The sequence below is a fragment of the Salvelinus fontinalis genome, chromosome 27 (genome assembly GCF_029448725.1).
Source record: "Salvelinus fontinalis isolate EN_2023a chromosome 27, ASM2944872v1, whole genome shotgun sequence".
Classification (NCBI taxonomy): domain Eukaryota; kingdom Metazoa; phylum Chordata; class Actinopteri; order Salmoniformes; family Salmonidae; genus Salvelinus; species Salvelinus fontinalis.
The window spans coordinates 38,698,585-38,713,849 of NC_074691.1; the positions used below are offsets into that span (position 1 = coordinate 38,698,585).

A 15,265-nucleotide genomic window follows, 5' to 3' on the forward strand; every position below is an offset into this window, starting at 1 on the left:
TATTCACTGACTGCATTATCAGGGCTAACACATTATTCACTGACTGCATTATCAGGGCTAACACATTATTCACTGACTGCATTATCAGGGCTAACACATTATTTACTGACTGCATTATCAGGGCTAACACATTATTTACTGACTGCATTATCAGGGCTAACCCATTATTTACTGACTGCATTATCAGGGCTAACACATTGTTTACTGACTCCATTAATCAGGGCTAAGACATTATTTAATGACTGCATTATCAGGGCTAGCACATTATTCACTGACTGCATTATCAGGGCTAACACATTATTCACTGACTGCATTATCAGCGCTAACACTTTTGTCTCATACATCAAATGTATTGAGAGCCAGAAGACCTAACTCCACTTGTATTGGTCAGTGAGCACTACACCCGACGCAGCTAATAGAAGAACATAAGAGTCATGAAAGGAGCGTGTGTATTTTACTAATAAAACAGATGGCATACAAAATCAAACCAACCCCCCCACCAAAAAAAATAATTAAATACTCAACAGTATGGTTCTAAAACACAAATGAAAAGCTCAATTTTAGACAGCCAACTAACTCCACTGACGGAAGTGAAGGTAAAGCATTTATTTTCAGCTTCGCTGTTCAGGAAGGGAATTCTAACTAACGTGGGTATTTTATTTTAAAAGGACAAGGTAGGTTATTTCATACGCAACTGTCTGCTGGAAGAGTAACGGTTAGCTAACAAATAAATCATTTTAGCCTCTTTGTCGCATCCCAAATGGCACCCTATTCCCTACATAGTGCACTACTGGCACCTTATTCCCTACGTAGTGCACTACTGGCACCCTATTCCCTACATAGTGCACTACTGGCACCCTATTCCCTACATAGTGCACTACTGGCACCCTATTCCCTACATGGTGCACATACTGTAGGACGCTGGTCAAAAGTAGTGCACTATGTAGGGATTATGGTGACATTTGGGACACATACAGGAGGTTCAAATTAGTGTTCGCTAATCGTTACTCTTCCATGTGTAAATACTCGAGCAAACAGTTGTGTGTGAAATAACCTACCTGTCCTTTAAATATAAAATGCTCATGTTTTTCAATGCAATTTAATTGGCTATTAAGAATGAAAAACATAATTATTTATGAAAACATGTTTAGTTTGCCTAGAAATCTCTTGAAACATGCAGAATAAGAAGTCTCCGTTTGTTTTCAAAAGGATTCATTGTTTAGGAGTCGTTCATCACTCCAGTAGGAGTCGTTCATCACTGCAGTAGGAGTCGTTCATCACTCCAGTAGGAGTCGTTCATCACTCCAGTAGGAGTCGTTCATCACTCCAGTCTTCAGAAAACTCACCTGCAGATGTACATGTTTTAAGGAGTTGAAAATGAATGACACATCCAAAATCATCGATCGTCATTCTCAAAATATCTTAAAACATGTTTTCTTCAGAATAACTGGCAGGATTTTACTGACAGGCAGCTAGCTATTCATGGTTCAGGTAAGAGTCGCTCCAAGAGGAATTGGTGTTTTCTCCATCACCTCTCAGACTTCTGACATTCTATGTGTTCTGACAGTCTAACATTCCATGTGTTCTGACAGTCTAACATTCTATGTGTTCTGACATTATAACATTCTATGTGTTCTGACAGTCTAACGTTCTAACATTCTATGTGTTCTGTCAGTCTAACGTTCTAACATTCTATGTGTTCTGTCAGTCTAACATTCTAACATTCTATGTGTTCTGTCTAACATTCCATGTGTTCTGACAGTCTAACATTCTATGTGTTCTGTCAGTCTAACATTCTATGTGGTCTGTCAGTCTAACATTCTATGTGTTCTGTCTGTCTAACATTCTATGTGTTCTGTCAGTCTAACGTTCTAACATTCCATGTGTTCTGACAGTCTAACATTCTATGTGTTCTGTCAGTCTAACATTATATGTGTTCTGTCTGTCTAACATTCTAACATTCTACGTGTTCTGTCTATCTAACATTCTAACATTCTATGTGTTCTGTCAGTCTAACGTTCTATGTGTTCTGACAGTCTAACATTCTATGTGTTCTGTCTGTCTAACATTCCATGTGTTCTGTCTGTCTAACATTCCATGTGTTCTGTCTGTCTAACATTCTAATATTCTAAGTTGTTCTGACAGTCTAACATTCTATGTGTTCTGTCTAACATTCCTTGTGTTCTGACAGTCTACCATTCTATGTGTTCTGTCTAACATTCCATGTGTTCTGACAGTCTAACATTCTATGTGTTCTGTCTAACATTCCATGTGTTCTGACAGTCTAACATTCTATGTGTTCTGTCTAACATTCCATGTGTTCTGACAGTCTAACATTCTATGTGTTCTGACAGTCTAACATTCTATGTGTTCTGTCTAACATTCCATGTGTTCTGACAGTCTAACATTCTATGTGTTCTGTCTAACATTCCATGTGTTCTGACAGTCTAACATTCAATGTGTTCTGACAGTCTAACATTCTATGTGTTCTGTCAGTCTAACATTCTATGTGTTCTATCAGTCTAACGTTCTATGTGTTCTGTCAGTCTAACATTCTATGTGTTCTGACAGTCTAACATTCTAACATTCTACGTGTTCTGTCTAGCATTCCATGTGTTCTGACAGTCTAACATTCTATGTGTTCTGTCAGTCTAACATTCTATGTGTTCTATCAGTCTAACATTCTCTGTGTTCTGTCTGTCTAACATTTTATGTATTCTGACAGTCTAACATTCTATGTGTTCTGTCCGTCTAACATTCTAACATTCTATGTGTTCTGTCTGTCTAACATTCTATGTGTTCTGTCTGTCTAACATTCTATGTGTTCTGTCTGTCTAACATTCTATGTGTTCTGACATTCTAACATTCTATGTTCTGTCAGTCTAACATTCTACATTCTATGTGTTCTGTCTGTCTAACATTCCATGTGTTCTGACAGTCTAACATTCTATGTGTTCTGACAGTCTAACATTCTATGTGTTCTGTCAGTCTTACATTATATGTGTTCTGTCTGTCTAACATTCTAACATTCTATGTGTTCTGTCTGTCTAACGTTCTAACATTCTATGTGTTCTGTCTGTCTAACATTCTAGCATTCTATGTGTTCTGTCTGTCTAACATTCTATGTGTTCTGACAGTCTAACATTCTAACATTCTATGTTCTGTCAGTCTAACATTCTACATTATATGTGTTCTGTCTGTCTAACATTCTATGTGTTCTGACAGTCTAACATTCTAACATGATATGTGTTCTGTCAGTCTAACATTCTAACATTCTATGTGTTCTGACTGTCTAACATTCTAACATTCTATGTGTTCTGACTGTCTAACATTCTATGTGTTCTGTCAGTCTAACATTCTAACATTATATTTGTTCTGACAGTCTAACATTCTATGTGTTCTGTCAGTCTAACATTCTATGTGTTCTGTCAGTCTAACATTCTATGTGTTCTGACTGTCTAACATTCTATGTGTTCTGGCAGTCTAACATTCTAACATGATATGTGTTCTGTCAGTCTAACATTCTAACATTCTATGTGTTCTGACAGTCTAACATTCTAACATTCTATGTGTTCCGACTGTCTAACATTCTCTGTGTTCTGTCCGTCTAACATTCTAACATTCTATGTGTTCTGTCTGTCTAACATTCTATGTGTTCTGTCTGTCTAACATTCTATGTGTTCTGACATTCTAACATTCTAACATTCTATGTTCTGTCAGTCTAACATTCTACATTATATGTGTTCTGTCTGTCTAACATTCTATGTGTTCTGTCAGTCTAACATTCTAACATTCTATGTGTTCTGACAGTCTAACATTCTAACATTCTATGTGTTCCGACAGTCTAACATTCTATGTGTTCTGTCCGTCTAACATTCTAACATTCTATGTGTTCTGTCTGTCTAACATTCTATGTGTTCTGTCTGTCTAACATTCTATGTGTTCTGACATTCTAACATTCTATGTTCTGTCAGTCTAACATTCTACATTCTATGTGTTCTGTCTGTCTAACATTCCATGTGTTCTGACAGTCTAACATTCTATGTGTTCTGACAGTCTAACATTCTATGTGTTCTGTCAGTCTTACATTATATGTGTTCTGTCTGTCTAACATTCTAACATTCTATGTGTTCTGTCTGTCTAACATTCTATGTGTTCTGTCTGTCTAACATTCTATGTGTTCTGACTGTCTAACATTCTATGTTCTGTCAGTCTAACATTCTACATTCTATGTGTTCTGTCTGTCTAACATTCCATGTGTTCTGACAGTCTAACATTCTATGTGTTCTGACAGTCTAACATTCTATGTGTTCTGTCAGTCTTACATTATATGTGTTCTGTCTGTCTAACATTCTAACATTCTATGTGTTCTGTCTGTCTAACGTTCTAACATTCTATGTGTTCTGTCTGTCTAACATTCTAGCATTCTATGTGTTCTGTCTGTCTAACATTCTATGTGTTCTGACAGTCTAACATTCTAACATTCTATGTTCTGTCAGTCTAACATTCTACATTATATGTGTTCTGTCTGTCTAACATTCTATGTGTTCTGACAGTCTAACATTCTAACATGATATGTGTTCTGTCAGTCTAACATTCTAACATTCTATGTGTTCTGACTGTCTAACATTCTAACATTCTATGTGTTCTGACTGTCTAACATTCTATGTGTTCTGTCAGTCTAACATTCTAACATTATATTTGTTCTGACAGTCTAACATTCTAACATTCTATGTGTTCTGACTGTCTAACATTCTATGTGTTCTGTCAGTCTAACATTCTATGTGTTCTGACTGTCTAACATTCTATGTGTTCTGTCAGTCTAACATTCTATGTGTTCTGTCAGTCTAACATTCTATGTGTTCTGACTGTCTAACATTCTATGTGTTCTGACAGTCTAACATTCTAACATGATATGTGTTCTGTCAGTCTAACATTCTAACATTCTATGTGTTCTGACAGTCTAACATTCTAACATTCTATGTGTTCTGACTGTCTAACATTCTATGTGTTCTGTCAGTCTAACATTCTAACATTATATTTGTTCTGACAGTCTAACAGTCTAACATTATATTTGTTCTGACAGTCTAACATTCTAACATTCGATGTGTTTTGACAATCTAACATTCTATGTGTTCTGTCAGTCTAACATTCTACGTTGATGGTGATGGAAAACACTGTCTCAGGCGCCACTCCAGAATCTCCTAGAAGTGTTCAATTGGGTTGAGATCTGGTAACTGAGACGGCCATGGCATATGGTTTATTTCATTTTCGTGCTCATCAAATCATTCAGTGACCGCTCGTGCCCTGCGGATTGGGGCCATTGTCATCCTATGGGCACATAGCCATGGTAGCCAAAAGAATGGGCAAGCTTTTTTATACATTTTTATGCTAAGCATAATGGGATGTTAATTGCTTAGGAATTGTTCAGGAACCACAGCTGTGTGAAAGCACCTGCTTTCAATATACCTTGTATCCTTTATTTACTCAAGTGTTTCCTTTATTTTGGCAGTTACACAAGGCTTGACTACTCCTAATTGCCCGTTTTAAAATCTTATGTCCCAAGACTTGTTTAGTCCTAACTACCATTTCCACATGTCTTACATCATATGACAAGACTCCTAACTGCCATTTTTCAAACCCACAATCCGCGATGAGCTTTTCACAGTTCTATTGCGTTTCCAAGGCTATATCTCACTCATCTCTCTCTCCTCTGTTCCCTTCTTCCAGACCAGTAAGGCGGTGACGAAGGGTGACTTCCCGCTGGCGAGCATCGCATCCCGGAGGGCGCTGTTCCTTGCGGCCCTTTCCATCACCATCGGGACAGGGATCTACGTTGGGGTGGTGGTGGCCCTCATCGCCTACCTCTCCAAGCCTGGACACGTATAGCAGCGCCTGACCTCCGGACCACCGGGGAAAAGCAGGACAACTAGGAACTGTCTCTTCCTGGAATGGAACTTTTTTGGGGACATATTCCTCCTTCTCCCTCCATCCCTCCATCCCTCCGTTCTTCTCCTGGACAACCAGAGGAACCACAGAAGAGGAAAGGAAGGATGAACCACCACTCTCAATGAACACGGCTAATGCCAGGGGTTAGAACTGCCCCTCTCCGGAACATAACAGCGCTCCTGACAATGGAAACAGTTTTTGGGGCATGTTCCTCTGTCTTTCTCTCTCTCATCCATACATCTGTCTATCCTCCCCCTTTAGCTTCCCTACGGGTGGTCCCGTGTCAGCAAAGATTAGATGAACAGACTGAGAAGGGCAAGGCAGGAAGGGAGGTGGAGGAGGAGGAGGAGAGCAAGGCGAAACCAGGACAGACTGAAAACAGAAATATTTCTCTGGGAAAAGTTACCTGAGTGAAGTTGAAGAGAATTTAGTTCTGCCATTCCGCTGTTCTGCTCCGTTGTCTTCACCCCCCTGTAGGGTGTTTGAACTCTGCTGTGTTCAACATTCTACAAACCATTACAGAAACAGACAGGGGAGGGAACAGACATGGAAAAACATGGACGCCAATTACTGAGACTTTAGGGAATGGAGGAACTTCAAGGGGCCCCAGTGTCTGGAGGACTCACTGAAAATATAAGCTGAAACACTAAAAACCTTGAGTTCTCTGTGTCATCTGAACTTCTAAACAGGGTTTGAAAATGTTGACTATTTGGATCCCCTGCTACTGACTGACTACCCCTTTTTTTGAATATACCATCAAATGCTTCTTCAATTGGCCTGGTTTTAGGCCTAACGCTGGGTGGTTCTCTGTCAACATGAAGACGCTCGTCTGAGATCCTTTTAGACTAGCGAGAGCGAGAGCGAGAGCGAGAGCGAGAGAGCGAGAGAGCGAGAGAGAGAGAGAGAGAGAGAGAGAGAGAGAGAGAGAGAGAGAGAGAGAGAGAGAGAGAGAGAGAGAGAGAGAGAGAGAGAGAGAGAGAGAGAGAGAGAGAGAGAGAGAGAGAGCCCTCTTCCCACTGATGGGGTAGTCATGTAACAGGTCCTTATTGCTTTCTGACTTTCAGAACTTGAAAGTCAGATCAAACATTTCTGTCTATCCCAAAGGCATGTTTTCTTCTTAATAAAGGAGACTATCTGGGCTATTGTCAACAAACTCAGAACTGTTAGTCACTGTTTGTTGACATGACAACAAGAAAGCAAAGCTGCCAAACATTGACAGATCTCACAATTCTAACTTTAATTAATAACATAATTATTGTGTGTGTGTGTGTTTTTCTAACTGAACAAACTGTGTTGGCAGAAATTGAATGATCTAAATTCAAAGGGAGAGAAAAAGCTAATTTCCTGCTCTCTGCAGGTGAACTGGACAGACACTGGGGAGAGATGTACAGTGCTGAAGTGGTTTCCCCTCCCTGAAGCGGCATCAATATCAGTCCATCAAAGAGAAACGTCATAGGATCTACCTAATAATGTCTTGTTTTGGTCCGTTAGGGTTCTGCCTTACCTCCATACGTCCAAGCTAGTGTTTCTATGTGGTTCCCCCCTCTTACTTTCTAAGGTACCTTCCCTGAACCCTGCCTGAAGGTGTATTCAGATCTACTGGCTTGACCGAACAGTCCCCGAACAGTCCTCGAACAGTCCTCGAACAGTCCCCGAACAGTCATCGAACAGTCCCCGAACAGTCCCCGAACAGTCCTCGAACAGTCCTCGAACAGTCCCCGAACAGTCATCGAACAGTCCCCGAACAGTCATCGAACAGTCCCCGAACAGTCCCCGAACAGTCATCGAACAGTCATCGAACAGTCATCGAACAGTCCCCGAACAGTCCCCGAACAGTCCCCGAACAGTCCCAGAACAGTCCCAGAACAGTCCCCGAACAGTCATCGAACAGTCCCCGAACAGTCCCCGAACAGTCCCCGAACAGTCCCCGAACAGTCCCCGAACAGTCCCCGAACAGTCATCGAACAGTCATCGAACAGTCCTCGAACAGTCCCCGAACAGTCCTCGAACAGTCCTCGAACAGTCCTCGAACAGTCCCGAACAGTCATCGAACAGTCCTCGAACAGTCCCCGAACAGTCCTCGAACAGTCCCCGAACAGTCCTCGAACAGTCCTCGAACAGTCCCCGAACACTGGATACTTAGCAGTAGACAGAAGTGTATTTCTTTTGATGTTTCCAGTATTACAGTGTTACAGCAGAGGTGTCCGCACATCCGGTTCAGTTCCTCTTAAAGTCTTTTTCACTCAGAAAGAAAAGGGCTTAACATAAATTGTAACAAAATACAGAAAGAACAAAAATATATACAGTACCAGTCAAAAGTTTGGACACATCTACTCATTCCAGGGTTTTTCTTTATTTTGACTATTTTCTACATTGTAGAATAATAGTGAAGAAATCAGAACTATGAACTAACTCATATGGAATCATGTAGAAACCAAAAAAGTGTTAAATAAATTAAAATATATTTTATATTCTTCAAAGTAGAATTTGCCTTTGCCTTTGCCTTGATGACAGCTTTGCACTCTTGGCATTCTCTCAACGTTTCTCAAATATTGAACGTGTTTTGGCAATAGCGACACTTTTTAACCATCTCTATAATGTACAGTGCCTTCGGAAAGTATTCAGACCCCTTGACTTTTGCCACATTTTGTTAGGTTACAGCCTTATTCTAAAATAGATTTTTTTTTTTATGCATCAATCTACACACAATACCCCACAATAACAAAGCAAAAACATGTTTTTAGAAATGTTTGCGAATTTATAAAAGAATTTAAAAAAAAAAAATATTACGTTTACATAAGTATTCAGACCCTTTACTCAGTACTTTGTTGAAGCACCTTTGGCAGCGATTACAGCCTCAAGTCATTACAGCCTAAACCTTTGGCAGCGATTACAGCCTTGGATATGACGCTACAAGCTTGGCACACAAGCTTGGCACACCTGTCTCGGAGCTCTACGGACAATTCCTTTAACCTCATGGCTTGGTTTTTGCTCTGACATGCACTGTCAACAGTGAGACTTTATATAGACATGTGTGTGCCTTTCCAAAAAAAAATTCAATCAATTGAATTTACCACAGGTGGACTCCAATCAAGTTGTAGAAACATCTCAAGGATGATCAATGGAAACAGGATGCACCTGAGCTCAATTTCGTGTCTCATAGCAAAGGGTCTGAATACTTATGTAAATAAGGTATTTCTGTTTTTTGAATTTTTTATAAAATTGCAAAAAAATAAAAAAAATGTTTTCACTTTGTCGTTATGGGGTATTGTGTGTAGATTGATGAGGATGGTTTATTTTATTTTATAATAAGGCTGTAACGTAACAAAATGTGGAAATAGTCAAGGGGTCTGAAAACTTTCCGAAGGCGCTGTGTATGAGTTGGACTGCAGAGTGACGGAAAAGCAGCCAACAAGTGTTCAGAATATGTGGAAACTCCTTCAAGACTTTTGTAAAGGCATTCCAGGTGACAACCTCATGAAGCTGGTTGAGAGAATGCCAAGAGTGAGCAAAGCTGTCATCAAGGCAAACGTTGGCTACCTTGAAGAATCTCAAATATAAAATATATTTTGATTTGTTTAACACTGCTTTGGTTACTACATGATTCCATATGTGTTATTTCATAGTTTTGATGTCTTCACTATTGTTCTACAATGTAGAACATAGTAAAAATAAAGACAAACCCTTGAATGAGTGGGATGTGTCCAAACTTTTGTCTGTTACTATATACATACGTTTATATATATATACATACGTGTATACGTTTAAAAAAGTTTGGGGTCACTTAGAAATGTCCATGTTTTTGAAAGAAAAGCACATTTTTGTCCATTAAAATAACATCAAATTGATCAGAAATATAGTGTAGACATTGATAATGCTGTAAATGACTATTGTAGCTGGAAACGGCAGATTATTTTATGGAATATCTACATAGGCGTACAGAGACCCATTATCAGCAACCATCACTCCTGTGTTCCAATGGCACGTTGTGTTAGCTAATCCAAGTTCATAATTTAAAAAAACTAATTGATCATTAGAAAACACTTTTGCAATTATGTTAGCACACCTGAAAAATGTCATCCTGATTTTAGAAGCAATAAAACTGGCCTTCTTTAGACTAGTTGAGTATCTGGAGCATCAGCATTTGTGGGTTTGATTACAGGCTCAAAATGGCTAGAAACAAAGAACTTTTTTCTGAAACTCATCAATCTATTCTTGCTCTGAGAAATGAAGGCTATTCCATGTGAGAAATTGCCAAGAAACTGAAGATCTCGTACAACGCTGTGTTCTACTCCCTTCACAGATCATTGCAAACTGGCTCTAACCAGAATAGAAAGAGGAGTGGGAGGCCCCGGTGTACAACTGAGCAAGAGGACAAGTACATTAGAGTGTCTAGATTGAGAAACAGATGCTTCACAAGTCCTCAACTGGCAGCTTCGTTAAATAGTACCCGCAAAACACCAGTCTCAATGTCAACAGTGAAGAGATTAAGATGGGCAAAATAACATAGATGACGGACAGAGGAAGATTGGAAAAAAGTGTTATGGACAGACGAATCTAAGTTTGAGGTGTTCGGATCACAAAGAAGAACATTTGTGAGACTCAGAAAACATGAAAAGATGCTGAAGGAGTGAACCATCTTTCAAGCAAGATAATGTGCTGGTCTGGGGGTGCTTTGGTGGTGGTAAAGTGGGAGATTTGTACAGGGTAAAAGGAATCTTGAAGAAGGAAGGCTGTCTCTTTATTTTGCATCGTCATGCCATACCCTTTTGACGGCGTTTAATTGGAGGCAATTTCCACCTACAACAAGACAATGACCCAAAGCACAGCTCCAAACTATGAAATAACTATTTAGGGAAGAAGCAGTCAGCTAGTGTTCTGTTTATAATGGAGTAACCAGCACAGTCACCGGATCTCAACCCTATTGAGCTGTTGTGGGAGCAGCTTGACCGTATGGTACGTAAGAAGTGCCCATCAAGCCAATCCAACTTGTGGGAGGTGCTTCAGGAAGCATGGGGTGAAATCTCTTCAGATTACCTGAACAAATTGACAACTAGAATGCCAAAGGTCTTCAAGGCTGTAATTGCTGCAAATGGAGGATTCTTTAACGAAAGCAAAGTTTCAAGGACACAATTACTATTTCAATTAAAAATCATTATTCATAACCTTGTTGACCTTCTTGACTATATTTACTATTCATTTTGCAACTCATTTCATGTTTGTTTTCATGGAAAACATTTCTAACGGACTCCAAACTTTTGAACGTGTGTATATATATATAATATCCCCCTCAGTCCTATAGCTATTTACCTGATGTAACTTCAAGACTTTATCATCCAATTATTGTTCTCTAAAACTGTCCTCTGCTCTAGTCTGCGTCCCAAATATCCCCTATGTAGTGCACTACTTTTGACCAGGGCACATAGGGCTCCGGCCAAATGTAGTGCTATACAAAAGGAATAGGGTGCCGTTTGCGACGCGTTAGTCCCTGTGGTCTAACTCAGTGTTGTGGTACAACACAGACAACTATTCAATACTATACATTCCCAGGACCCAGGTAGAGTGTGGGCAGTGAAGCACTGCAACCCAACTCTATACACTTACAGCTCTCTATCTCTCTCACCCTTCCTCCCTCCCTTCCTCCCACCCTCACCCTAACTCCCTCCCTCCCTCCCACCCTTCCTCCCACCCTCACCCTCTACCTCCCTCCATCTCCCTAACTCCCTCCCTCACCCTCTCCCTAATTCCCCCCCTCTCTCCCTCCTTTCCTCACCCTCTCCCCAACTCCCTCCCCCCCCTTCCTCTCCCCCCCCTCTCCCCCCCTCTCTCGTCATGCATTAGTCATACCTGACATTTATCAGTCACAATTATCTCCCTATAATGGTTTTCTCTGTAAGAGAGAATCAGCATCTCTCTAGACTAGAGCATAGCCCAACAAAGTAGCCAAACAACCTACAACCCAATACATTTCAAATCTGGCCTGTTGGTCAGTTTTCCAGTTGTGGGTTGTTACAGTCGAGTGTAATGATGTGAAAAGAACTGCCATTTGCCTGTCCGTAGCGCTCAGAACACAAAACATTTGGTATTTGTCCCAAATGACACCCTATTCTCTATGGGCCCTGATCAAAAGTGGTGCACTAGGTAGGCAACGGGGTTCTACTTGGGATGCATCCCTTGGAGATATAAAGAGGAAAGACAATGTCAGTCCACTAATGAAGACGAACCATGTCGACTTGGCTCCTGAGGGAAATGGTTGGGAAGTTGTTTTGCTATAATGGCTACCATTAAAACTAATTTAATAGCAGCTGTAGGCAGTGGCAGTTATTTTAACAGCAGCAGTTGGTCGGCCATTTTGTTTTCCAACTGCTATGGGCATTGTCTCGCCAGTTGGGCCCACCAAGCTAATTTTGTCTGACCATTATCAAAAGACAAAACAGAGAGACTTCTTCACTAGGCTAGACACTGAGGCCATGCGCGCGCAAACACACACATTAGACAGACACTAGACAGACACACATTAGACACACACTAGACAGACACATTAGACACACACACACACACACACAGACTCACACACACACACACACTTACACACACTAGAAGCAGGCAGAAGGTGGATGGCAGACCCAGATAACAGCACATTATGGCTTAATTGATTTGCTAGTGTTTTTGTCCATTAGCACATTCACTACCCAATGAACTGAACCCCCCTTGCGGTTTAGACCTGGTTACTTCCTGTTCCTGCTAGAGGATCCACCCGTGACCCCTTTTACAGTGTGTCCCCATGGCAACCGTTTGGCCCCACCAGTTTGTGGCAGAGCTATCGATTAAGACGTGTCTCTTCGTCCATTGGCTTCGTTCCCATCACCGTTATAAAATGTTGGTGCTTGCATATGTCATGCTGACGAATAACACTGTAAACTACTTCTGAGAGTTGGTGTTATGTGTTCTTATGTGTTTGTCACAGTGTTCATATTAGGACAATCATCTCCTCCTGAGACTGAGGCTGGCCTAATTATATATATATATATATCCGTATATATACACACCTGTTCCCGGTATATATATATACATACACACATACACACACGGGTGTGTATATATACGGACATATATATATATATATAATATATATATATATACAGTATTTTTGTTTGTTTGTTTACCTTTTTGAGAGAAAATGTTTAATTTCTGATGCAGCTGATGAATGCTTTGTGTTCTGTTCTGTAGCGTTGTCAGTCAAAGTGTTTTATCGAGTCTCTTTGTTGTTCTGTTCAATACGGTTTGACATTTAATGTTGATGCTGATGTTTCTCCCAACTTTAAACCCGATAGGCTGATGATCTCCGTAACAACGCTCATTCTGATAAACGTATTGGTTTCTGTGAACGTAACTATGACGTTTTAACAGGACGTTTCTGAGCGTTCTTCAACACCAGGGTGCTTCTCTAGGTATTGTGATATTCTGGAGAAAAAAAATACAACCAAATTTTATTTAGAATTGACTTTATGTTTGGGATATTCCCTACTTTCTGTATGTCTTGTGTGAGAAGACAATGTAAATATTGCTATTATAAAAATGTTCTGGGATGTAATGTAAAATAAAAACTACAGGAGAAAAATGACTTTTCTTTTCTTCAATCTTGAATTATTATTATTTTTTCTCTGTAGTTTGTATGCAGATTTCTGTTGTTAGACAACTATGCATATAGTGTCTTTTGTGACCTCAGTGAATCCAGAGTATTTTCAAAAACAAAGCCAACCTTCGAACACAAAATACAAAAGATGGTAGTGTTTGGCTAAGTGCTTTGTGAGCCTGTGATTTGGTGCTTGCACTTCCCGCCCGGCTTCCACACGGAAGTGTACATAATTAACTCGTTCATGACGAGAGAAAAGGTCATTAATTGGTCTATTGATCCTGAACCCATTAGCATGCATCCCAGAGAGTACCTACCGACCCAGTGACAAGTCACAGACATACCTCACTACCCCACCCACACACTTACAAATGACAGACATACCTCACTACCCCACCCACTTACAAGTCACAGACATACCTCACTACCCCACCCACCCACTTACAAGTCACAGACATACCTCACTACCCCACCCACCCACTTACAAATGACAGACATACCTCACTACCCCACCCACTTACAAGTCACAGACATACCTCACTACCCCACCCACCCACTTACAAGTCACAGACATACCTCACTACCCCACCCACCCACTTACAAGTCACAGACATACCTCACTACCCCACCCACCCACTTACAAGTCACAGACATACCTCACTACCCCACCCACCCACTTACAAGTCACAGACATACCTCACTACCCCACCCACCCACTTACAAATGACAGACATACCTCACTACCCCACCGACCCACTTACAAGTCACAGACATACCTCACTACCCCACCCACCCACTTACAAGTCACAGACATACCTCACTACCCCACCCACCCACTTACAAATGACAGACATACCTCACTACCCCACCCACTTACAAGTCACAGACATACCTCACTACCCCACCCACCCACTTACAAGTCACAGACATACCTCACTACCCCACCCACCCACTTACAAATGACAGACATACCTCACTACCCCACCCACTTACAAGTCACAGACATACCTCACTACCCCACCCACCCACTTACAAGTCACAGACATACCTCACTACCCCACCCACCCACTTACAAGTCACAGACATACCTCACTACCCCACCCACCCACTTACAAGTCACAGACATACCTCACTACCCCACCCACCCACTTACAAGTCACAGACATACCTCACCACTAAGTGTATCTTATTTAACTTCAGTTTGCAGTGTGGACAAGTTACAATTACTTTTCTTGACTTGCCATGTATGTTGGGACCAGGTGATATCATTATTGTATGTACTATGTGTAGGCTGTGTAGACTCGCTGTGAGTAACTAAGGGAACGGCATCAACGATACTCGTTTAGAGCCAGCCAAACACAACAAGGCATACGTTGAAGAAAGGCAGAAAAATCTACGATCAAATCGATTACATAACTGTACATGTAAACCCAGGCTTACTGCTCAAGCAGGCAAATTTGTCCAAATAAGATTCCCTCATTTGCGCGCAATTAACTAACTCACGTGCAAATGGGTGCTAATTAACGCTATGCTAACAGGAATATTACAAAGTACATTATGCATAATGACAGTCTCACTTATTTCCATGGTTTATATTTTTATCCATGTAGGCTAGGTTCGATTAAGATTCGCTTTCGTCGATGCCTTCGACGTTTACCTCAAATTTGGTGACCTTGAAGG

The 15,265-nt window shown here is 40.7% G+C and overlaps 1 protein-coding gene and 1 long non-coding RNA gene across 4 annotated transcripts in view; one reads left to right on the forward strand and one right to left on the reverse strand.

Annotated features, from left to right (window-relative positions):
* Positions 1–13,573, forward strand: part of syndig1l (synapse differentiation inducing 1-like) — a 108,190-nt gene extending 94,617 nt beyond the window's left edge. For both annotated transcript variants that reach the window (XM_055885711.1, XM_055885712.1), the window contains exon 4: positions 5,731–13,573. In XM_055885711.1, the coding sequence (XP_055741686.1) occupies positions 5,731–5,889 (159 nt within the window). In that variant the 3' untranslated portion in view covers positions 5,890–13,573. The remainder of the gene's footprint in view (positions 1–5,730) is intronic.
* LOC129825546 (uncharacterized) overlaps positions 1–15,265 on the reverse strand; it is a 48,545-nt gene that overhangs the window by 1,467 nt on the left and 31,813 nt on the right. Inside the window, exons 2-3 of one of the 2 annotated variants that reach the window (XR_008754905.1) lie at positions 6,356–6,455; positions 1–1,346 (exon numbers count right to left, since the gene is read on the reverse strand). The exon at positions 1–1,346 is cut by the window's left edge and continues 1,467 nt beyond it. This is a non-coding gene — a long non-coding RNA (uncharacterized LOC129825546). Of the gene's footprint in view, positions 1,347–5,441; positions 6,016–6,355; positions 6,456–15,265 lie in introns of those variants that run through there. The other variant, XR_008754904.1, reaches the window with a different exon arrangement.